Source organism: Pavona decussata, unplaced genomic scaffold (assembly GCF_977016875.1).
Source record: "Pavona decussata unplaced genomic scaffold, jaPavDecu1.1 SCAFFOLD_161, whole genome shotgun sequence".
Classification (NCBI taxonomy): Eukaryota; Metazoa; Cnidaria; class Anthozoa; order Scleractinia; family Agariciidae; genus Pavona; species Pavona decussata.
In genome coordinates, this window is record NW_028145572.1 from 3,585,001 (window position 1) to 3,610,000 (window position 25,000).

The 25,000-nt window shown below is 38.0% G+C and overlaps 1 protein-coding gene across 2 annotated transcripts in view; it reads right to left on the minus strand.

Moving 5' to 3' along the window:
- Positions 1-12,082, minus strand: part of LOC146464862 (uncharacterized) — a 13,714-nt gene extending 1,632 nt beyond the window's left edge. Inside the window, exons 1-19 of one of the 2 annotated variants that reach the window (XM_085129619.1) lie at positions 11,902-12,082; positions 11,144-11,224; positions 10,213-10,291; positions 9,408-9,487; positions 8,968-9,059; positions 8,834-8,889; positions 7,666-8,498; positions 6,250-6,366; positions 5,440-5,520; positions 4,786-4,843; positions 4,493-4,575; positions 4,103-4,194; positions 3,787-3,818; positions 3,532-3,675; positions 2,950-3,063; positions 2,568-2,685; positions 2,140-2,261; positions 1,480-1,541; positions 1-537 (exon numbers count right to left, since the gene is read on the minus strand). The exon at positions 1-537 is cut by the window's left edge and continues 1,632 nt beyond it. In XM_085129619.1, the coding sequence (XP_084985745.1) occupies positions 1-537; positions 1,480-1,541; positions 2,140-2,261; positions 2,568-2,685; positions 2,950-3,063; positions 3,532-3,675; positions 3,787-3,818; positions 4,103-4,194; positions 4,493-4,575; positions 4,786-4,843; positions 5,440-5,520; positions 6,250-6,366; positions 7,666-8,498; positions 8,834-8,889; positions 8,968-9,059; positions 9,408-9,487; positions 10,213-10,291; positions 11,144-11,224; positions 11,902-11,973 (2,853 nt within the window). In that variant the 5' untranslated portion in view covers positions 11,974-12,082. The remainder of the gene's footprint in view (positions 538-1,479; positions 1,542-2,139; positions 2,262-2,567; positions 2,686-2,949; positions 3,064-3,531; positions 3,676-3,786; positions 3,819-4,102; positions 4,195-4,492; positions 4,576-4,785; positions 4,844-5,439; positions 5,521-6,249; positions 6,367-7,665; positions 8,499-8,833; positions 8,890-8,967; positions 9,060-9,407; positions 9,488-10,212; positions 10,292-11,143; positions 11,225-11,901) is intronic. The other variant, XM_085129620.1, reaches the window with a different exon arrangement.
- Between the last annotated feature and the right edge of the window lie 12,918 nt (positions 12,083-25,000).

A 25,000-nucleotide genomic window follows, 5' to 3' on the forward strand; every position in this document is an offset into this window, starting at 1 on the left:
CAGTGGACTTCTTCTGTGAGCTGAAATCTTTCTTGGGGCTGGAATGGGACTAGTTTTTCCCGAAGCCAGTTTCGTTCCTGTCGACGGCCTGCCATTCACAGCTGACTCCAGTTCTTCTTTGTACTGCTGCATTGAGGTTACAGAACGTGACCGGGGAATGGCGTTTTCCTCTGCAACATTATCAAACCGTGGTAGTGTTGCACACTTTTTGAGGGGGAAGGTGCTTTCCTCGGGGATGAAAACATCGGAAGATAGAGAAGAAAGACTGCCGTTCAGAGAGCTTCCATATCCACTGGAAATGGACTGTTCACGGTTTATCGCTTGGTGACCCGAATCTCCTTGGTTTAACGCGGATGATTTAAGTTTAGGACGCGGTGACCCTTGTTTAATTAAAGGAGGTGTCATTGACCTCGCGGGTACTGAAATTGATCGGTTAGTTTTCTTTCCTGAATTAGGGTCTGCTTCCTCAGGTGTTGGTGCTTCATTGAATTGTGACGTGGAATTTCGTTTCGGCTTTCTTCTGACTGATTTTTGAACCTAAAGGTAGACAGGACAAACAAACAGTATGTAAGCTTCGATTAATATCTTTTATGACACAATAGGTCGTTTTCAGTTTTTAGGTATTATCAATTTCGTTGGAAATATGGCTTTTTTTTTTCTTTTTGCAATATTAATCGGCAAATCCATTCCGACCAAGTGAACATTAACGATTGAAAATCATGTTAGGAGCAGAGACAATTTTTTAACGTACGTATGATGTTTCTATACCAGATTGATCAAAACTCAAGTTAAGATAACTGAAGCTCTCTTTGTAAGCAACAGTAATGCATCAGTCAATTCCAGCTGTGCCCATCCTCCCCGGGCAATAGTGGGGCACTTTCCCGCACTGTCAATCCCAGGGGTCGGGCATTAGCCTTCCACCCAATTACCCCAGGGCATTTGACCATCTCACTTTTTTAACCCTACGGCATTGTCGCTTCCTTAATGACAAATTCATCTCAAATAGATAGATAGGACATAAAATGGGACGCTAGAGCTGTAGAATGGCCTATTTTTGCACTAACTACGGGAAACAAGACCCAGCTAGGACTTAATTTGGCCTGAATTAGCTTAGATTTTACTGAAAGTAAGACGAGAAACGAAGAAAATAAACCATTTCTGACATGTTTGAGCCACCACCCCGGGGCATTTGAACAACTATTTTGTCCCGGCGGTGGGGCATTTGCCAGTTTATTTTTAAAAAATCCTAATTCCCGGGGGTCGGCCTGAAAGGGGGGAATGGGCACTGTTGGAATTGACTGATGCATAACGCAGAGGCTTAGTCTATCAAGTTTCATGAGGAAAGCTTGAGTAAAGCGAATCGAACATTTAAGTCGATGCAGGCTTTTGTCTCGTCGTGTGACGCAACTCAGTGAAAGCCACTTCGAAAGTTTTCTCTAATACAAATTTAGAAGTATTGGTAATTCTCGAAGGCCTTACCTTGCTTCGTCTTGTAGGAGGTGTTCGTGTGAGTCCTTTGCCATCGTCATCTTCAGAATCTGCTATTAAATTTAAATAAATTAAAAACAATCGTTTACGATTGTAATAAATACAGTAAGAAATAACAGCTGGAATCAAAGCATGTTTTTTAACTCGTTTAGATAAAATTTTCACACCTTTCGAAGTTATTTAAGCTAAAATTTAAACATAATGTTTCTTAGTTTGCTAAAAACGCTTATTTTTAACTCAACGAAAACATCGTCTGTTTCCTAATCCAAGATGGCGCCTTAAACGTTTGTGGAGGATTATTCAGCCCTCACTACCCATAATGCACTAGCACTTCAGGCTGGTCTCACTGTTTATTTTTTGTTTTTGTACATATACGGTGAATAGACAGCTGCATCGCCAAAGGTGTTCAGAACAAATATTGTTTCCTTAGCCGACAAAAGTTTATATATCAACTTTAACCATCATTATCCGATGTAAGGACCAAGTAAAACTAGGCGCTCATGCCTTCACATTGACGCGAGGGAATCATTCCGAGCAAGATCCTAACCGCAGTCACTCTGTCGTAAGGTAAAAGAAAAGTTTTTCCCATATTAACTAGCCAAAAGTCATCAGTTCCGTTGCATAAACGCATCATTAACAGAACTGACCCACCTCCACTGAAAGCAACGATGTCCAGCTCGTCTATTCTTCCACTTGTAGAAACTGAGGAATCATCGCAGTCGGCTACTTTCTTCAGGAACATGGCCGGTGCCCAACCTTCATCGCCTTGATATCTAATAAGGTAACGTTAACGTGGTATGAATATATATTCTTTTGTTGAATACGACTGTCTTTGGAAAGACTGGAATTATACTGTTATACTGCATATGCGGGGCTTGACTCAATTCTCTTATTTGCACTGGTTTAAACTGCACTTTAAACTATCGATTTCTTATTAGCTCTGCTTTAAAACATGCACCGATTGTAGTTTTTTGCTCTTTGTTTTATCGATTACAAGTTTTTAATGATGTGATTGCATCAATATCTTTCTTTTCCCATCACAATTAAAACAAAAAAAAAAATGTATTTAAATCTTGTACCTGACGAGCCACCATCCATCCAAGGTCTTTTCGACAACCTTCAGCATGACTCCAGCATCAAAAGACAATTCGTCTTGAGCTTGAGCTTGATAGCTGTACACGGACTGGTACACCTCCTCTGCAAACCACGGAAACGATATAAGTCAGTTTGATGAAACAAATCAGTAACAATTCTACCTTGCTTTGGTCCAGTGCGATGGATGCAATCGACTTCGACGTGACACGAGACAGTTGGTTCTTATTCTGCTAGGTTTACTTGCCATAGAAAGTTGTAACAGGGCATTTTACCACGCTTCCCAACTGAGATTGCTGCTTCTTTTCCCCCTCAATAATGGTTTCATGATTGCACTTAAGACGTCGATGAAAACATGTGCAAGCTTACCTTGGCCAGGTGCAAATGTTTTTGAGGTGGTGACCTCTGATCCGTCATCTACAGGTTCTAGATGCGAGGCAGGAGCCCAGCCTAGCTCTCCGTCATGGTCAACTAACCACCAACCTTGAAAAAATAAACCAGTTTTAACCATCAGGTTTTGGATTTATCTTTAGCTTGGAGAATAAGTGAATATCTAATGGTTGGCTACTGGTTGACGAAGGAAGTTTGATTTACTAATTTTGAGACTTTCTCTCATTATCATTTTGCATTAAAAAAAATCAATTTTTTTTTGCAAAAGGAACTGATCTTATGTTATGGCATCAAGTTGACGACACCTTTTTTTCTGAAATAGTCTGCGAGAAGCACCGAATGCAGAGGAACAAGTTCATTGATCATGATGTGTGGATTGTTCTCTCTATAACCAACAATAATTTGGCGAAGAACTGTAGCAGCTGAGCTAAGAGAGATGGGTTCAATTTGGCCTTACATTGGACGAAGCTGGGGAGAGGGTAAAAGGACTGGGGTAGATGGCATAGGATAGTTTCGGCCTGATGCCACACAAGCGGCCAAGATGGTTGAGTGTCCTCTCACCATAGTCATTTCTTTCAATGACATCAACAATGTCCCCAGCTGTCAGTGAGATGTCGTTCTTATTTTTCTTTTTGTAGTCAGCAACCACAATGTACTGTTCAAATACGACTGGTCCCGAGATTTGAACATTGTCCTCCTCGTCATCTGGAATACAAAAGCTCAGAGTTAACTCCCATTTAACGTTTAAAGGAAAAAACGGTAGACTCGACAATAGACTGAGATAGAGACCTAGTGAAACGTGTTAAAATAACTTACTTTCTTTAGTCTTGTCATCGGCCTTGTCACTCCTGAAAATGATTCCAAAAAGGATAAGAGAAGGTAAATAACAGTGTATTGCTGCAATTTCACATTTTCTGTCCTGTTGCAGTTCGATTTGTATTGTTGTTTCAACGGCTAAGCGTTTCATATAAACTTTCAAAGAAGCACACAGTTTCGGTTGCAAAAAAACATGTCTAATTTAGTCCAAATATTAAAGATAGTAGGATCGATTTAAATAAAGGATAAAATGAGGTGTGTATCTTCAAAAAGAATGCAATTTCAGTGCTATAGCACATAAATAACAAATACGTACTGTCCGTGAGGAAGAACGTCACTGGAACGAGGCTTACAAAAGGTCATCACAGCTTGACATTTTGAAATATTCTCAGGGGAGTTGATCAGTTCCTGAAGAAAACAGAATAAAAAATTAGGACTAATAAAATAACTATTCGACATCTAAAACTATGTTAGAGAAAAAATGTTCCTTAATCCTGTCATATGATATCAAACAAAAAGGTTTCTTTTTCAGGATCGAAAATTTATGTTGAAGTACAAGCTTTCGATTCCCTCACGGAATCTTTGTCAAGTGGTGTAGGACTAAAACTATGTTATTGGAAAATTAGTTAAATTAATGAGAAGCGTGTAATTTATTTTGCTTGTGGTTTGTCTAAATTTCAACGCGAAAACAAAACATTTGACTTACATGACAAAACTGATTCATGAACTGTCTTCGTTTGCATGTTCCATCTTTGAAGCAAAAGCGGCAGTTTTCGGTAAATTTCTTTCCTGAAATCAAAGCAGAAAATATTTCTTATTAATGAATAAATTAAGAGTGATAATTACTTTCAAGCTTAGAAGTTTCATTGAAAACCTCTAAGGACATATTTTATTAAAACAAACAATTAATTAAGTTTGACAAGCGTGATCTTTTCTTGTAAGTCATTTTTCAATTTTCCTTTTACTTCACGTTTTTGTTGCTTCGAACTACCATCTCACCTTTTAATACAGGAATTTCTTTTCCAATAGCTGTTGGAAATTCCTTTCTCAGGTTTTCCTGAAGGAAAAAAAAAGAAAAAAGTTTAATAATTTTTTCACTTTGCCGTGCTCTCCGCTAGTCATCTGTCACTTTGTACGCTGAAATTTTTTGTTGTTCGTTGCTACCTCATTCACTTTTACACCTTTACACTTAGGTGATTGAAATAAATCAAATATTTCCTTTTTGTTTCTTAAAACTGCAAACAGAAGATTACTCGTTGAAAGAAATAAATAAACAAACAGGCAACCAAACAATGCACTCAGATCAGTATAGTTTGAATGCTATCTCACTAAAGTTTTGAAATCGTTTAACTGGCCAAGTCCTTTGTGAAAAATTCCTTAGTCTTTGACACTGATTAGACCACACGTGGGCGCTATTAAGATCTTAACAATTTACACGGGTATTACTGTAATATTGACAACAAAGATGACATGGCAATATTGAATATTGGACCGCACACGAGAATGTATTGTAATTGCCTTTACCAACAGTCACGTCGGGCAATATCTTTGATGGCCCAGTGTCAAAACAAAACGTCGCCGCAACAATGACAAGGGTGGAATATTTCTGGGCGAAAGTTAGCCGTGCATTTAGCATTTTTTTCTAATTCTTACCTGAAGGAAAAAGAAGTCACTACACTGCCTGTAGATGATGTTGATAGTTCCATCACACCATACCACTTTGAGAATGTAAACCTGGCATACAAATAAAAGATATGTTGTATTAACAAATTAACACTTTTTTCTCGCCTTAGAACAAAGCATTATAAACAAACACTTTTGTTTAGAAATTTCCAAGTGGGACATAATCTATTTCTTTTACAAACTGTACAAAGTTGTTCTAACGTTTTGAATCTGTGGATGAAATCGTAGAGCGTGACTATTCAAAGCAGTGAAAGCTACTGCCGCAGTACCATACTTCCTGTGGTCCCATTTAATATGCTGTACAATGTCACTCGAAGCTTTGAGCCTGTGTTTGAAATCCTTAAGTGTGACCATTCAAATGAAAGTTGCTGAGCAGTTCTTTCATTAGGTGCTGTTTGTTTTCAATTTTAGGAAATATATCTTGGGATTTTCCTGAATTTTTATTTTCCGTGTTGTTTAAGACGTACGTAGCGCACACAAGAAAACCGCATAATCACATGCACCGCAAAGGATAAAAATTTCTCAATACTTTGACTTTATAAAACTGGTGATAACTGTGTTTTGATATCAGTCCAAGTTTTTTGTTTAGAGAACAATTCATATAAACAAAAACGTCGCGGGTGTTTCAAATAGTTTCTTAATTGAGAAGATCGAGATCACGTGCGCGGATGATTATCAAATCCTTGAGGAGCTTGAAACAAAAAGTCTAAGCGGCGTTTTAAGCGAATCCTACTAAAAACGGTCTATTTCTCAAAAGAAAAAAATCGCTGGTACACTTACATAATTCTTGTCCGGGTTTTTTCGTTTCTGAATTCCTTCGACCGTTAGGAACTTTACTTTTCGATTCATCTCAGCTGGTAACTTCGGGGATCCTCGTCCACTGCTTCGAGCCAAAGACTGTGTTAGACAAAAGAGGAGTTTGTCTTACTTATATTGTTGCCTACCGTATTGTAATTATGGATTTACGACACACCACTTTATCAACAAGGGAAGTACGTACGTCATGGTTTCCGTAATGACACTGATGCCGGGTGTTTACCTATCGGTGAGTTTGTTTATTGTTTTGTAGCCATGGAAACCACGGCTACCCACAAAAGCATCCGCTTCAGGTCAGCATTTTTTTTCAGTCAGATATGTTATTTTTTTGTTTTACACCAACGGAATTACGTTTGAAAAACATGGAAGCGGTCTGTAAAACATGGTTTTTTTTATAAAAGACATCATTGGTCTAAAAGTAAAGTCCCTTTATAATACGTTATTTAACATCTATTCATTTTGAAAATTATAGGCTCAGTTATTGATTTTCCTCATTCAAATTGTTTCTGCGTTCACCGGCGGCCTCCGAAACAAGGTTAAAAGTTAATTGGAGTGTCAGTAACTCCCAAGACTTAATGGAAACGTTCCACTTTTTCTTAGGTTTTGCCAAACGTTGGAAAACATTGATCTTTTAATGACACGTGTGTGCACACGTTTTTGTACCATTTTAGGGTGTTTTCTTTTCGCTGTGAGGAAACATTTCCATTTTTTGTAAGATTTAGAACGATTAACTATTCAGTGAAGAATCATTTCCTAAAACATTCATTTTCCAACAAAAAATTTGGCTAATTCACTAATTTGTTTTTCGTTTATTATTTTACTTTTCCATACAAGATCTAATACTCGGGTGCAATATAGCTCAGTTTCTTTCAAACGGTCAATGAATAAGCATCAACCCCCCGTGCACTTGACAAAGACGAATTATCATTATTGCATCGTTTCGTGAATACACACAATCTTAATTATTGTTATCTTTTATCCATTGAGTCACGCAAGCTTTTTGGATGCACTTTGTTTGTACAAGCTTTGCAATTAAGGTTTAAACAAAATTGAATAAGACCACGCGGAATGACAGATTGCACGCACTATCTTCGTTTTGAATATGTAAATAAAAATAAATTTCTAAAATTAAAACCCATTGACGGGAAAAAAACAGAAATAACTTCTTTGAAACTGAACCGCAAACCGCAACCGACGTAAAAGGAAAGTACAGAATAAGTCATCAGTTTTGTTGCTCCGATCTGCTCTTAACATTAATTGACGAAGTCTTAACATCTTGTTCGTATTTCCCTTTCCTGTCAGTGCTTATGACTCGGGTGCTCTATACGGAGTAATTCACCTAAATAAACCCACAAATAAACTTGGTGTTGAGATGCCTACCTTCTGCCTTTCCTGCACGTAGGTTCTTTTCTCTACTTCTCTTTCACCTGCCTCTTTATTGAGGACATTATATTTATTCTCCATTTGGCTGGATTGATCCTGGCTGTCAATATTCTGGGGCTGATTCAAGGTCTCGGGTGATGTGGACCTTGCTGGCTGAGCTGGTTCTAGATAGGCACTTGGTACCCATCCCTCTCTGAAATCATTTTTGACATACCACCATCCGCTGGCTTCCTTCTGCAGCACCTCGACTTCCTCACGGTCTTCAAGAGATACCTCGCCACTTTCCTCTGCAACAAATGACGCAACAGCTACATACATTTTCGTGTTAGGGCTTCTTCTGCCAGAGTGGGATGATATCTTTCTGACACGTGACTCCTTCCTTTCAGAGTCGAAGGATTCAACATCGCCAGGATTCTCAGGCGGCGGTGAAGCGTCTCCAGCACCCCTGGACCGTTGCTTGTTCAACTCGGGAGAAGTACCAGGGGGAATAACAGGACTTTTGGAGCGTCTAGTCTCGGAAATTTTTCTCACGAGCTCTTTGTTTTCCTTGAACATGTCGGCAACACCAACAGCAACGCTAAATGGCCTTTTTCTCAAACCTGGCCTTGGCGAGCCCTGCATTTTTGCCATAACCTCTTCGTCCGTCGAGGCTGTTTTGTTTTTTCCAGGTATCTGAGGCATTTCTTTACTTGGACGTCTTTCATTTAGCTTCTTATAAATTTGTTCTTCGTTCAGGTCTTCTGGTATCCAAGAGGAATTCGGCCTATACCCCAAAACCTTACGATTTGCCGCCGGGCTATGCGTAGGTAGACTTCTAAGTGGATCCCGCCCTTAACATTGAAAATAAAGACAATTTCTGATGAGAATTAAACCCCTCGTTATTTTAAAAGACCTGTTTTTATATAATGTTTGAAGTATATTTTATCTCAGTTGGTGGCATACAAATTTCCATTTGGCCATTAATGATTGTCTCCGCGTTCTGTGTGGTTAACGACTAAGAGGATGAAAGTTCTACCTAAGGGAAAACAGAACTTCTCAAATCAGAAGCATCCATGCAAAAAACAAAACAATAAATGCATTTACCAAGTACTACTCATTCTCGTTTAAAAAGCAGCTATCACCATACTTTAATGTAAAATCTTCAGAAGTGTACAGTTTCACATACCACTTAACATTTCCGCCACTTTGTTAATATTTTTCAGTTCCTCTTCCTCTTCAGACCTGTTAAAAGCATAAGAGTCATTTGCAAATCTTCATGATTTCAATGAATTCATACGTGAAAAGACTTAGGGGCCGTACCGTTCACTGGCTCCTCTTTGCTCCATAAAGGCACCAAAAAAATTCAAGACACTTTCAGATTCTGTGACCACAGCTGGGAGGGTTAGCATTTCCTGTGGACAAAATTAGGAACCAAGTCAGTTGATCTGGCAGCGTTTTTGTATGCAGACTGTTCAGCCAAGTTTCCAAACAATCAGGATTTTTTAAATCTAGATACGCCTCTTTCAATATGATCCTGCTTCGATCAGTCATATTCCCAAATTGGTCATGGGGATAATAATATTTCCAAGACATTATCAGATACATTGAAGTAATACTCATTGCATTTGCAGAGGTCTCAGAAAAAAAAGTGTTCTTTCTTCTCCAATATACTGATAGTTTCAAAAGAATGCAATGTCACAGACACGAAGAAATCACGTGACATGTGAAGGACCACCCGTTAACATCCACGTGTTTATTACCTTTATAAATTCATCCATTCTACTCATCTTTTTCAAATCACTGTCTTTGAAAAAAATTCGGGAAAGTGGTGAATTAAGCTCTGCAATAAAATATATAGATAAAATAAATAAACAAAGAAAACAAGTTCATTAGCTATGAGGGGGACTATACACTTTTGAATAAGCAATACGTGAAAAGCAATATCACCGCAGCTAGTCACTAATCCTTTATTTTGTTGCGTTGAAGTGGAACGCTATACTGATACAACGACACGTCAGCTTTGCAAACACACTTTCTCCAACGCATTTCATGAATGCTGATACATCACGATGTTTTGTTTTCAAATTTAATGGATAAAACATTCAACAATAGTTGCGTAAGGACGATGCTTCCTTTTGCTATTGAACAAATGTTCTGCGCATCTTGCAATTGGCACGGTCTGGGTAACTCGGGTTTCTTAACGGGAGCACCTGCTAAAACAAATATATTTTTCCGCGTATATAACTACAAAAAGCAGGTCTTTGTGAGGGTTATTGAAACCCGAAAAGGAAATTAGGGATAACCACGCATTTTTCCGACGTAATTAAGCTTTAATTTGGGAAAAAATTCCATACATTGTCTTGTATTTTAATTCTTTTTAAAATTATTGTTGCTAACTTATCTCTGAAAAATGCGTGATTACCCCAATTTTCTTTTTGGATTCCAATAGCCCTTGCTAAGATCAGTTTTTTTTTTGCGTGGTTATATAAAACTGTGCAAAAATACTCCTGTATTAGGAGACACTTAAAACATAGTTTTTCTCCATAAACGGGTCACGTGACAAACCTGGTAAACTGGACACTAGAGTCCTTGAAGTTTTTCTCGAGTAACCCGCCTTTTGCTTGAGTAAGTCATAAACCTTTCCCTGAAATCATAATGATAATAAATAACTTAAAATAAATCGAACTTTTTTCGTCTGTCTTTTGAGCGACTCTTCACTCACTATTCTCGATGGAACGGAAATTTTGAAATCCTGTTTTTCTATGGAAGGACGTGGAGAGTCGAAGAACGATTGCTTGACTTACTGGACGGAAAAGACTTGTATATAGTCGAAGAACGATTGCTCGACTGAATGGAAGGAAAAGAATTTCCACAACACTAATGTCGGTGATCAATTCCGGGACAAGCCTGCATGGGTGTCACTGGAAGAAGGTGAAAGCGTTCACCACTACACTCACTCTACTATTAAATATATACAAAAGTAAAGTTAAGTGAGCTTAACCGTATTAAGTGTTTGGAGTTGTTCGAAACGAAGGCATCAGTTTTGATGTGAAGAAGAAATATTAGTGAAAATTGGCTTGATTGTTAAGATTTATGGCTGATACCATCCACGTTTGTTGACTCCATAATAAATGCCGGGCGAGCGAAAAAGACATGGTTGGCTGGATAGTTGAATGACCTACTTCGCTGCACATTCATCTCTGCAATTTACATAACAAACGAGCTCCGTTTGCCTCGTATGCTCAGCGCTTGCGGAAATATACCGTTGGCTTAATTCTCTACTTCCCTGAACAAGTACCTCCGTCATCATTTGGAAAGAGGCGCCAAAATAATTACTAAAATAGGCTTTTATATTTTATGGGGTAAGCAAATTTGTTTGCAACCGTGTCACGAGGTGATTCAATATAGCTTTTTATCATTGTTTTCTGTGGCACTTAAGAAAATTAGATATATACAAACTGTAAATAAAAACAGAAATATGCTATCATAAACTCACCTGCAAGTCAACAAATTCTTCGTAGGTTTTTCGAAGCACCGTTTTGCTTCCGTCCGAGTAGACAACTGTGATTTTGTATGCCTAGATAGTTGAAAGAAACCAAAAATGAAGGACACTGAAAGTCACGCTGATTGATAGAATACATTAGCTATCTGCCAATTGACATAGATTGAGAGTAAAACAGTTACATTACAAGAAATATGGAGTGACTTAACAACCTTACTGGAACTGGGGAGTTGAAACTAAGGGGAAAAAGTGTTCTCTGGCGGCCTTCATCCCGGCTTAACGCCGAAAAATACAGACGTGATGGAAGCTTATGAAAATTTATTACATTTATGAAAATGACGGCTTCACTTGAATAGACACACTTCACCGAGGTGGTTTATGTTTACAGAGTCAGACATTTAGTTTGATGTTGAGCATGGTTGTAAGGTTTGATATTTTGAGACCGACAGTATATTGCACTTTATTCAAATGAAACATTAGCCAGTAAGGGAACACAACAACTTCAACTATTCTAGGCAAGCGTGATAACACCAACCCTGAGGCAAAACTGGCAATGGCACGAACTACCAAAAGCAGAAACTTTTCAATTTTTGCTGTATTCAGTTTTGCTGTAAGCAACAAGCGATGTTTATTTGTATTAGGGATCTTTTTGTTGGCCTTATACCATTAAACAATCGATATGAAGTGTAATCACGAACGAACTGCCCTTTGGAACAGAATCAATACGTCACTGTTTTCTGTAGTGTTCTTACCTCGGGCTCTCTCCCATCCTGTGAGGATAACGTTCCCGTAACAGAGGCTGACAAGACTGTCCTTTGGTCCATGTCGATGAGTTAGTCACAAATGGCTTCAGCTCGCCGATGAAGGTCTCTTATCCTGATTTGCGATGCGTGTGGGTGCAACCTACGTCACGGAATTGAGGCAATTATAACTATAACCGCTTCCTGTTTCGTAAGCACGGTCACCGCCTGCATGAATTACTAAACAAAGGATCCAACACGACTGAGCAGACTAGGACATCTGTTATTGGCCAAAATTATTCGAAACGAGCTATTAATTTGCGTCGTGCGAGCGATGGAATTTTGTTAATGGTCACGACAGATAGAATATATAGAATATGGCAAAAATGAGGCTTAAATGTTCTTCTTTAAACGAAAATTATTTTGAATCACTGGCAAATGGGCCTATAAATCAACACATATTGGCTACATTTTTTGGACAGAGAAGTTGTTTACCCTCACATTACGTTATGAACGTATTTCTGTCCGCCTCAAAGAATAGAAAAACAGATGCTTTTGAAAAGTACCCGTCGCTTGTTTTCATCCGGCACGAACTGTAGATTAGTGTATTTTCAACTTAAAACTGATACACGAAACTCGTGACCCATGACAGGTTTTACGCAAGTCAAATAACTTTCCGTAAAGTACTTATTTTGTTGCGAATTATCTTAAGACAAAGAGGACGTCATAACAAAAGGGGCCGGTTTTGATTTATTTGCATATTACATAACTTGAATGGGAGCACACGAAACGTCTTGACACGCATAACTTGATTGAGATTTGTCGGTGAAGCTGACGCGGTTCGTTTAGTGCCTAAAGCGACGCAACCAAAGTTAAGATAGTTCACCATTTAATTTCACGCAACATAACAGTTAAAAAGGAAAGATTCAAATGAAAATCACTCACGATTCTTTACCACATTTCTAGTAATACATTCATGATAACCGGGTCACGAAGTGATAGAATTCCTGATGTGAAGGTATTAATTAGTAGCAATGTAACTATAGCCTTGCAGTGAGATGATGTACTGCCTACACTAATTAAAGGGAATAAAAGAACTATACGAGCTACATGAGCTACTGGAACTACAGAATCTACAGGAGCTAAGACAAGAGCTGCTTATAAGAACCACACGGATGCTAAAATCTATGGGAAGTACTAACGTGAACTTATTCGGCACAGAGTACACGAACTATTTGAACTACAAGAACTATATCAACTACATGAACTACAGGAGAACTACATGAAAATCTTAAAACTTCAGTAACAGCTTTGAGTTAACTACAGAAACTGCATGAAATATATAAACTACAAGAACTATGAAAATTACTGGAAGTAGGGGAAATACAGGAACTGCAGGAACTACATGAATTATAGAAAAAAAAAACTTTACAATTTGTACAACTTGCTATTAATATGTTCACATTAATGATCACATATTCCTTATGGTTTTCGTGACGTATTGCTTTCAATCACTTCAGGCCCGGGCTATTCATAGTTGTGAAGCCAAAATTTGAAGAGCATTGCTATGTTTACCAAGGCTAAGATCTAGTAAAAAGAATTAAAGTTCTACAAATATTTAGAATTAAAAGTTTAGTTTCTTTATTTAAAAAAAAAAACATGTGCAACAGTTTGAAACAGCCTATAGCTTCGTTTAAAGCGAACTTGGAAATCAGTATCTGCTTTGAAGGTTTCGGAATTCGCGGCAAAGGGGGCGAGGTCAACTTTATTGCAGTAATAGTTAGACTGTTTTGTCACCGAAAAAGTAACTAAGAAAGTTTCGAGAATATTGAAGCCTCGAACATGAAATAAATCAGTAAACAAAAGCCATCTTCAGCCTTCCACAAGAGATCCTTGGCAACTGACGTAGGTTCAGCCCCCGTTAGTTGGCGGGGGTGGAGGCTCATCCGGAGACGAAATCAGTTTCAGCAATTTAAGGGGAGGTGAGGGGCTAAAATCTAAGACCGGTTTCGTGACTGACAAATCAAAAACGAGTTTGCATTTGGACGGAGAATGTTTCAACCCCATTGGAAAGAGCCTGCTGCTTTGAACTATCTGCAAGAGCTGAAATTTTCAACCGGGAAAGTGTGTAATTGCCGGGGCTGAGAAGCGAACTTTACGCACACTAGAGTCATTGTCATTTCAGTGAAAGAGATTGATTGCAGTGTCTCCCACGCAATTCCGATTGTAGCCGTGCTGAACTGAACGAATTTCAAAAACCGCAGCTAGCCCTGGGTAAAATTCGCTATGGATAAAACTAATCAGGCCATTAATTAACGTAAAAATAAAGACTCTTCTGTAGAGGGAAAAAATCGCTAACAAGGAAATCTAGTCAAGTGAAAAACACAGAACCCGTTTTGGTAAAATTTTAGTTTTTTCCTGTTAATTGTCATAGAAGGTAGGTTGAGCGAAAATCAGTATATATAGTATCGTCATGACGTTCGGGAAATGAGGCACACAATATTATTTCTAGTGAGAACTCACACATGCAATTTTATTCGTTTTCCATCATTTCCCATTACTGTAAACTTAAGGTTCAAACGTTGTGCTATAAAGTCTGCTGACTCGTGCTACGAGGTATGAGCTCGACTTGGATTTCAAATTTCGTTCTACTGCTGTGCAGAACTCAATAGGCCTTATCACGGTTTCCGACGCCATTTTGACGAGAGGCAAACACGTCTGAAATAACAGTGTTTGTATGGAAATCCGATGTCAAATAATTTTCATAAAACACCGCTTCTGAAAAATTCATGAATTGGAAACTTTTAGCACTATGCAAAGGATTTTAAGAAAAAAAAAATGAAGGGATGTAGCTGTGCCAGAAAGCGTCCAGTCGTGTTTTTAACTTTCCATACATTTGTCTCTATAGCGAACCAGCCGTGAACTGCTACTAAATATAGTTCGCGGGAAAAAAATACAGGAAAATGTACGGAAAGTTCAAAACACGACTGGACTGACAAATGGAAAGAGCCCTAAGACGCGCTAAAGTCGAGCCAGTCAGCACGTAAAGTCACAATTAAAAGGGTGATTGGTAATGTTTGTTTTAATACCGATTTGCTCAATCCAAAACGAGGGTCGTTGAAGATGGTGTTAACCTTCGGGTTAAAATCACAATAAAGAGCCTCTTCATTGCTGGCCCGGTAACCGGGCTGGGGGACGAACTTTAGTCTTTGCATAATTGATGCGCTGTTATCAAGATGAAAAAGGCGCGATTCTATCGATTTTTCCTTCTCATGCATGAACGTTTGTCTTAATTATCCAGCAACTGTGAAGCAACCACCGGCCAAACAAATATAAATCGTCCTCACAAAGTTCTCCATTTGCATTCCCAGTTCGTGATTTATTTATCAGCGTCGATATCATGGCTTTTGTAGACCATTTTTGAGTCGTCCCGGTAACCGGGCTGAAGTGCTCACATAGGAGAAGAGCACATCAAAATTTTTACAAGGAAACTGGTGATAACACAAGATCTCGGAAAGTGGGGCGAGCTTGGTTGACCGAGCTCATATGAAGAGGAACTAAATTTAAGCTATGGAACAGTGCTGGCTTTCTGTGCTACTTTTTTATGACGCTGTAGGTTATTTTAACTTTAGAGTGTGCAGATGTGTTCCTAGAGTAGTAGCGTTGTCATCAAGATTGACAAGGCATGATCATTACTTTTGTTGATCAGTTTATATCAGGAGGTAGCAAAGGCGTGTTTCCTGTATTCGAAAAATGAAATCGATTGACTGTGATCAGTTCAGACCTTTTGGAGGTTAAAGGCTTAAAAAGAACAGCCTTTATCTAGCCATGAAGCATGCCCAACGTTATCATGTTAGAACACAATTCAAATACTTAGCTTGTTTGTTTTATCAAAGTATTTTGTTTGTATCTTTCTCTCAGTAGTTTTTAAGTGTCTCACAAGAATTATACTGAATCACTGAGATGGAATTCCTGTTCATTTGTTCTTCTGTGTTCGGTCAGTTCAAACAATATTTCCTTTCTAACTGATAGCTAAAACGCTATTTTTCGCAGTCAAGTATGATCCATAACTGAAAAATTATTGCAGGTATCAAATTAAACAAAACAAAATGAAAACAGAACCTTTTTGCGATCCTGGAATGTCCTCTAAAACTGACTAACCAAATTGGTCTCCAATTATGCATTTCTTGTCAGGTGCAAAATTATATGGTCAATGAATCTTTCTAACATCTGGAAAATATTCCTGACTCATGATGCAAAATACTCTGTATGATTATTATTATTATTATTTTTTTTTCGCTTGAACCTTGATCATTTTATTCATGACAAATCAGGGATCTCATCACATGATCACGTGCACAGCCACTCAGCTAACAACCGGAAACTGAAGTGCAAATGACCAAAACCGAACAGCAGCATCGAATATAGAACTTTTTGCACGGAGAAAATGAATAACCTTCCATTTTCTTGATTTTTTTTGGCGTTAAACTCATCGGTCCGGTTCATCTTAGGAAATGTTCAATCCCGCGATCACGTGGAGATGTTATGGCAACCGACGTACACAGCAACATGGAAAATAAAGTCGGACAGATCGTTTGATCGTTATCATGCACGGACAATATTCTCAGTTCCACCCAGTGCAATTTCCATAAAATTAACCCACTTAATAAGGAAATTTCGTCAATATGGACATTTTTGTCGTGCCCTACAGCAATTCTTTCGTTTTGCTGACCTCATCGATTCTGGACTTTGGATTGTTTTCAATTTAGTGAAGAGAATTATAAACACCAATTTCACGCTAAGTGACTCGCAAACGTCTTGCCAAAGAAACATCATGATAAAAGAAACTTACAAGAACTACGAGTCACTCGCTCTTGACCGTTTCTTGTTTTTCTTCCAAAGGCGCAGAAATTAATATATAGATCAACTAGGGGTTCGCAAGTACTCAGTCAGAATGTTATAAACTGGAAGGTTGGTCTTAGGTTACATAGCGTGACTACAGTGCAGTGTGCTAACACAACCGTGAACAGGATTTTTTTTTTAAGGTCCAGCAAGTTGTTAACGATACTGGGTCTAGATACTCAGTGTAAAGAGTTTTCGTCAAGCTGGTGTAAGAGGCAGTCTGGAAAACGTTGTTAGTCCCTGGACAGCTCGACGATACTGATAATTGGCAATCGATGTCTAAGAAAATTATTTTTCTCAGGTTACTAATTGATGGCTAATCTTGACTGCAAAGTCTTTTCGCTGATCCTCAGACCGTTGTCTTCGAATGAGGGTAAAAGGAGGCGGAAAAATGATGACGGCGCAAACTGAAATCACTGCCAGCTTACAATCCGAGGTAAAAATATATAGAGAATATTACACACAGGGGCACAAAGATACTGATAAAATATTGCTCATATCTTCAAGCCCGGCACCGGCCGTGTAATTTTCTTTTCCATTTTTCACCGAATGCTTGCACAAACAACTGTGAAAAAGCGGTGAATGATGTCATCAATATCCTCACTAGTGAGGATATGGAAAATCCTATACGCCACTCCGGTCCCGAATGTAGTTTGGTATGAGTTTTACGAGTGGTGTTTTTTCTAGTAAAACACTCCTTCCCGTATAATAAAGAAAAATGCCAAAACTATCAAGATCGATCCCCCATTATTGCAACAAAAAAAAAATCAAACCATTGTAAACTATATTTAACTCAATTTCCTAAGTCACTCAGCGAGAACATTTAAACAAAATACTAAAATTTTGTTGCCGGTAATCCCAGATCTATATTTGAAGACTAACACAGTTGGATACTTTAGCTGAAATTAATTCAGCAGGAGGTTTTAGGGAACAAAATCTTATTCCCCGAATCTATGAGGCAATATTGGCTTTACGTAAATGCTTCCTGACCCTACTTCGCACTTTGCCATCCGAAAAGAACGCAATTAGATCGAATTAGTTTAATTTTCCATCGCCACGAAATTTTAAAGTGACATTTTGCCGAGGAAAACCAGCTTTAGATTAAATTTGCAACTAAATTCGAATTTCTGAGGCGAATAAGGCCTTTCGAACAGCTATCCACCGAACTAACAGCTGGGTGTCCCTGCTACGTAAAAATACGCACATCATTATTGATAGCAGGTAAATAAAGAATCTCCTGTAAAATCGTTTTCCTTTTCCGCTTAATATTTTCCTTTACCTTTATACTATAGTCTACTTCATAATACTTACTATTGATCTTCTTTAGTAATCTATAGCTATATAGCGTTTGGTAATAAATTTCATGGTGTCCGCGCGCCTTATCTAGCACCTTGCTAACCGGCTTTAGGCAGTAGAACTGATGTAAAATTAAAAGCAAAAATAAGCAATAAAATTGATAATTACCAAACAGTAATGTTTTCAAGAGTTCCTCCTAAACCTGTGACATCGAAGGAGTCGACGAGAAGCTCAAGCGAGTGTGCGCTTTTTTATACTTGCATGCTGTCGATGGACCCGTTTCAATTGGTCAGTTTTTCGCGTCGCCTTTTTGCACACACGCACAATATCTCTTCTGGCCAAATTCAAAGAGTAATCATTGTGCGTCACTTAATTCTCTGCATTCTTATTATAAACAAACTGCTGAAACTGGCTTGAGAAAACTGGTTTGTTGAGACTAAAGGAAAAGTTTGAAGAACAATTAGTTATAAAAATGGATGTATTTTTCCAGTCAGTGACTAGACTACTTGGAAAAAGGAAATCCGAGTTGTCTCAACAGGAGTCACAATCAGTTTACGATGTCACGCGTTGTAACATCTTTTGTGCGGCAAAATTAAAAAAAAAATGTTACCATGTTAAAATTCCAATTATTGCAGAGACTCCATAAGTTCAGCTACAACTTAAGACAATTCGGGTAGGTAATGCTTTCAAGTTACAGGCTATAAATTTCCTCTTACAACAATGTTTTGTTCGTTTATTGTAGAAACGACTACGTTATTAAACGTATTGAATTCGGTTTCCAAATAATTAATATAAAAGATTTGCCACTGTTTGGTGACTCAACTTTTATGCAAGTAAGGGGAACTGTATGTATGAAGCATAGATCCCACCAAATTGCAAAGTGAAATTACACTGACCAAACTTTTCGGACAAATGTGTAATAAAAGTGGGATTAATTTGGAGGAAAAAGAATTAAAAGAGATAAAACAAAAGGTTAATAAGTTTGCTTTGGTTAGGTTATAAATAAATGAGCATCGTCATAGTTAAGTATCGAACTTGTTGCCACTATTAAGTTTGGCCAAGCGTCTGAGATTGGCTTCACAGTCTTAAATTAAACGCCGACCCAAAGTAAGTTACCCCTGTAGATAAACGTACTTTAAATGGTTAAATCTTGTTTTCAGATTGTAGTAGTAGGAAGGTAAGTTTATTTAACCAGAGTAGCCCATTCAGCTGACCTGGTATCCATGGGGGTCCTGGGAACTAAAGATACAAACAATTTAAAAAATTTCCTAAAGTAAAAGTTGAATGAAAAGAAAACCTGAATAGCCTATATTAAAAACTGCAAATATGCGACGAAGGTCAATAAAAATTTCGTGTCAAGACAATAAGAAATAAACATCATGAATTAAAAATGTTCAATCAATCTACTTTTAAAACCATGTAGTGACGGGGCACTTTCAATACAAGCGGGTAAATAAATAAAATATATAGTCCCCACTTATGAGGACTACAAACATTTAAAAATAACCAGATAACAGTTTTTTTTGCCACCGGATCACTAAAGAATACAAAGCCACTTAGCGGGTCAGTTCGGTTAGATCACTTATTTGCCGGAAATATTGATTTACTTAGAAGGACAAATACGTGAAAATAACAGAGATGCCCCCTCCCTTCTGGATTTACTATGCAAACGAACCACGCTTTATCGTACAAGTACGGGGCCGGATGCCCGGATCTATGCTTCTGTAAATTAATTCACTCCATGTTCACTCCAGTGGTTACAAGACACGTATGACATGAGTACAAATCCGATAGAAATGTTGTATATATCTATATTTCTCTATACTGTTTCGTATTACATCTATTTTAAAACAATTGTTAGTGTATACACTGTCTGTAACAATATCTATTCAAAAGAAAAAGAATCACAAAAAAAATATATCAGGATGAAAAGCATTGTCAGAATGACGAAGTAAAAAAATGTTCACAAATCAATTATTGCGTTTTGTTAATTACTTGCTCCTCCAACGTAAAGTAATTACCGATGGAGGATTTTAGTGCTGAGTAATGATGATTTAGCGGTTTCTACCCACCCACTCAATATGCCAACACCCAAGTTAACCTCGTTTCCAGGATGTCTCGTTATCCAGACCCCCCCCCCCCTCCCTCGTGTCTTCAAGTTTCCATAACATGCACATCTCGTGTGCCCTTAAAACTCGTTCCTTCCACCATGCACGTACCAATTTGCACATCTTATACAATATTTATAACCACATCGGCCATCTAAGCAACTGTTATCACTCCTTATAAGGCTGTTATCTACGAAAAATTCGCAATGCATCAGGGGGTTAACGAATGTTGGTCTTCGGCTGGATTTCCCAACAATTGAATCTTTACATTAAGACAGTAACACATCCTTCGACCTAACTCGAAGCTGCAACTTTAAATGTCTAGACGAAATGATGCACATTTCTTCACCATCAAAGCAGACAACAATTGACGACGTCCAGGAAGGCCAATGATCCGACCTGAGGGATTGCTTTTATACCTCTGGATGGCAGGTAAAAAAAGCCTTCGAAATACGGATGTAAATTTCTAACACACGGATGACATATCTTTCCTTCTACAAAAGTGACGAGTTTTCTTAATATTCATGAAAGTATTAAAGGAAACATTATTTTTTAACCAGCTAACTTTAGATGGTTTATTGATTTCAAAGAACGTTTAGCTGACTAAGAATAAAAATCCATACTCTATTCCTCTGACGAGAGGCCAAAAGCTTACAATATCATTTGATAAACAAACAATGCAATATTAAAATTACGGCTTAATGGCTGTTTGTTTCTAGATGGAAAACTGGTTAACAGAACTGTCGGGTTGGCGTACCTCGCTCGTAGTTGTAGCTTATGGTCAACTGTGGTCAACCAAACTTTTCTTATCGTCTTCAAGCATTCACCACTGCGTACCTGGGGTATGAACGTCCAACCACGTACAAAGAAGAATGTTAAGAATGGTATTGTCTTCTTAAGCTAATCATAATGGTTTTCGAGTACCAAAAATATATGCAAGATTTAACGTTATTCCGCAAGTGTTGTCCTTTATTAATTTAAGGCATAAGAAACACGAAATAACTGATCTTGCTCAGTCCTCGAAACACACTTCACAGGGGAGAAATCTTAAAAGGGCCAAAATTAAGTTGGTTATAGTGGCTGCTTCGGAGCCTGTTTACAATTCTAATGGAGTACTGCCTAAGTTTAGGTCACACAAAATTTTCTCATTTTGTTAGAACAGTCAGCGCCTGGCCAGTGCAGCGGACCTTTGTAGTCGTGAAAAGTTAATCCAACGTTAGCTGCAATTTTGTTTCTATTTTATAGTTTTTGTTTATATTGGTACATGTGTGATTGGTTTGTTTGTCATTAAGATTTGGCGGCTTGATTGTCAGCTGATGATCAGCCAACGCACGCCTTGGATGGATTCGATTTTAAATTGTTAAATAATAATAATCTTTAATGTTATACATCCTTGTTTTTTGCTATAATTTTTTTAATTTGACTTTATTTGGTTTGTTGGCCCAAACGTCTTTTAAGTGATGAGGTTGGCATCAGTGGAATTTGTGGAATCTTAATGATGAACAGTAAATAGCCCCTTATTAAACTTATTTCATGGTATGCATACTGCTCCTTCACAAGTTTTATGGATCACAAAGCTTACACTGACTTCAAATCGGACGCAAATAAAGTAATTATGCTCCAAATAAATAGTGAATGGAGTGATCTAAACCAGCAAATGTCCTGTCCACTTCACTTCGAAGCTGTCCTGTCGACTTCACTTGACTTCACTATCCCTGAGCTGTCCACTTCGAAGCTGTCTTGTCCACTTCACTCCGAAGCTATTTAAAGTATTTTTCGCCGTGTTCATACACGCCGTTCGGATAACGGGTTTTTTGAAAGCATTGCACCATTGCAAGTTTTGCTTTACTATTTCTGAACTAATAACTATTCAAGATGCAAAATTCTCAAAGCTCTATCTTCTAGCCAGGACATCTATTTAGCTGGCTATATACGGGATGGCGTGAATTGGAGCACGTTTCCTGATAATTGACATAATTGCTTCAATGTAACATTGTGTGGACATCCTGTTACCAAGGGAACGCAACTATTGCAGAAAATAATGCTCCTTCAACATTTTTTTCCGTAGGCTTTGAAAAGCTTCAACTTGTTCTATTTTCTTCAAAAGATCAGCTTTATCGTATTCATTTTGTTGAGCATATTATTCCTGCTTAAAGTCGGAGGGTATAATTTTTTCTTCGAATACATTACATGGTATTCACCAGGTATCGGCTGACTGTTTCAACAAACCGCAAAATTATGGAATTTTAGTACATAGTGTCTCAATTACTCCATCCCTGAGCCATAGTATGCCGAAGTTTCAACTAGCTATGTTTCTAGTGAGGATATTATCATTACCGAAACGCATGTTTGATTCCTATTCAAGGTAAAAAATAGATATATTGAACTGAGGAATGTTCACCAGGTTGGAAAGGTATTTAGCACAAACACGGAAACCAGAAAATATCAGGGTTTTATTTTCCTTGAGTTTCAAATAACGAAAACTGGGTAAGATACATATTGAAAATCGAAACACATGCATTTTTCTATGGTTAGGAATGCCATGCCGTTCTTGTAATCTAGAGAACGCTGAACTATTAAATATATTGTGCCTCTTCAACACAAGCTGAGAGGCAGTGTTTTGAAAACTGTAACAAATTAAAGCGTCCTTTAATGAACTTAACCTCTATATCTCTGCAGTGAAGATCAGTATGCCGGCTTAAACGGTGGAAAATTAAAAATAAGCTTCAGATGCCGCGCAATTTTTTGTGTCCCACCCTGCTGTACGTAATATAACGTGCAAGTTAGAAGCTTGTTGGTGACTTACGTACGTATTAACCAATTGTTGTTGATATAAGTCATGCCAAGTGTCATGATGACAAAATAAGGATACCATGAATTTTCATGAAAAATTAATTACACACGTACCACATTCTGTCATGCAAAGTCATTAAATCTCATAATGACTACGTTTTCTGAGCCAGTATCAAAAAGCCAGAGACATTCTCCCAGAAATAAATTTCTTTCCACATTACTAGAAATTGATAAAAAAAAGTAATGTTGGTTAATGCATTTATTGCTTTATCATCCTTTGCATTGAGACAACAATATGATAACACAAAAATAGCTCGGCTTTTTTGCATCACTCACATGTGGAGTGTTTGTTTCTTTCGTCCGTTTTAAACGAATGCAGGATGACCTCCTTTCGAACGCCAACTTGAAGTAGCTCGGACCTGCCGGTAGTTGGTAGTGCAGTCGGTCTTCCTCTTCAGAGGACTTCGGCTAATTGTGTTTTGATTTTTGGCGGCCGTACAAATTCAGTCTGACTCGATATGAAACAAATAGATAAGGTGGTTACTTTTGAAAGAAACTGTCGTGCTGCGCCAGTGGGGGAGTGGAAACGAATATTTGGTTTTATCAACAGATTTGTCCACCTTAAAGAAATTCGAGAGCTGACGTTTGGAGCGTTAGCCCATGCATGCTTCGTCAAAACGAATCGAAACGTCAGCACTCGCATCTCTTTAGGGTGGCTAAATTACTTTATGAACTCAGTTGATAAAACTAAATATTCGATAACAAACACCCTCACTCATCATCAACATTATCATCATTATTATTTTCTTTAGGGTACAGAAAAAATGGACTATTTTCAAAGAGTATTGATTTGTGGTATTGAGTCAGTTTGGTGAAGATTTCATTTTAGATTTTCGAGTTCCTCAAACACTTTAGTTCAGTGATTTTTTGGCAAGAGAGCATAGAGCGTAGAGTACTTCCCCGTAATTAAGCAGCAAGGAAGTGCGCACCGAACGAGGGCCAGTATTTTCTTTTTCAATGATTATAGTACCTTTATTCTCGGGAATGCCTTGACAATGTAACTGCGGTTTTCGTATTGTAGCTGTTGGTTTTTATATGGTCTATTCATGTGATGAATCAGACTGACTCATTCTCGATGTGTTTAAGCTCCTCAGATTGCGGAATAGAGCTCCTGAGATATTGTGGTTTTCCTGTAACATAGCGGTTTTTGACAAGAAAGCATAGAGCCTAAAAAACTTCCGCGTTATTAAGCAGCAAAGAAGCGTGCACTGAACGAGGGCCAGTATTTTCTTTTTCAATATAGTATCTTTAATCTCGAGATTTCCTTATACAGTGAAACTGCGGTTGTCTTGTTATAGCTGTTGGTTTTTATAAGGTCTCTTCATGTGATAAATACTGAGTCATTCTCGATCTGTCTGCCGTTAGTTTGCTATCTATTACAGTGCTCCACCGCCCCGCCCCCTCTTCTTTAACCCACCCTAAGCTGGTGAGGTGAAGTAAGACAATGAGACCGGCGCTTCTTTGACAAGAAATTGCAATGTAACAACCAAATAGGAAGACATTTGTGGGTATATGAAACCACTTGACCACGAAAAAGCCAAAATTGTTCCTAGAGTGGAATGTTCTTTATCTGACCTAGACCATGATGAAAAGTATTTTTGGTTTATTCAGTGAATATGATCATAACACTGAATAATACCTCATTTACAATTGTTTTGTTCTTTGACGCTGTAAAATTCACAGTGAGTAGACATAAAACACCCTGACTCGTTTTTTTATTACTTTAAATACGTTTTTTTGTCGTGACCACACTACAATTTGTGGTTCCTTGCCGAAAGGCTTTAATTTTAATGCACAGTTATTGTTTTTCATGTAACCGAAATTAATGACTCATGTCTGAGTCTTTCCCTTGCAATCACGGTAAGATGTGTTTGAATGGCAATCTCTGGGAACCATAGACAGAAAAATCGCAATAAATTCTTTAAATCGAATACACAATTCTAACTTCTTCT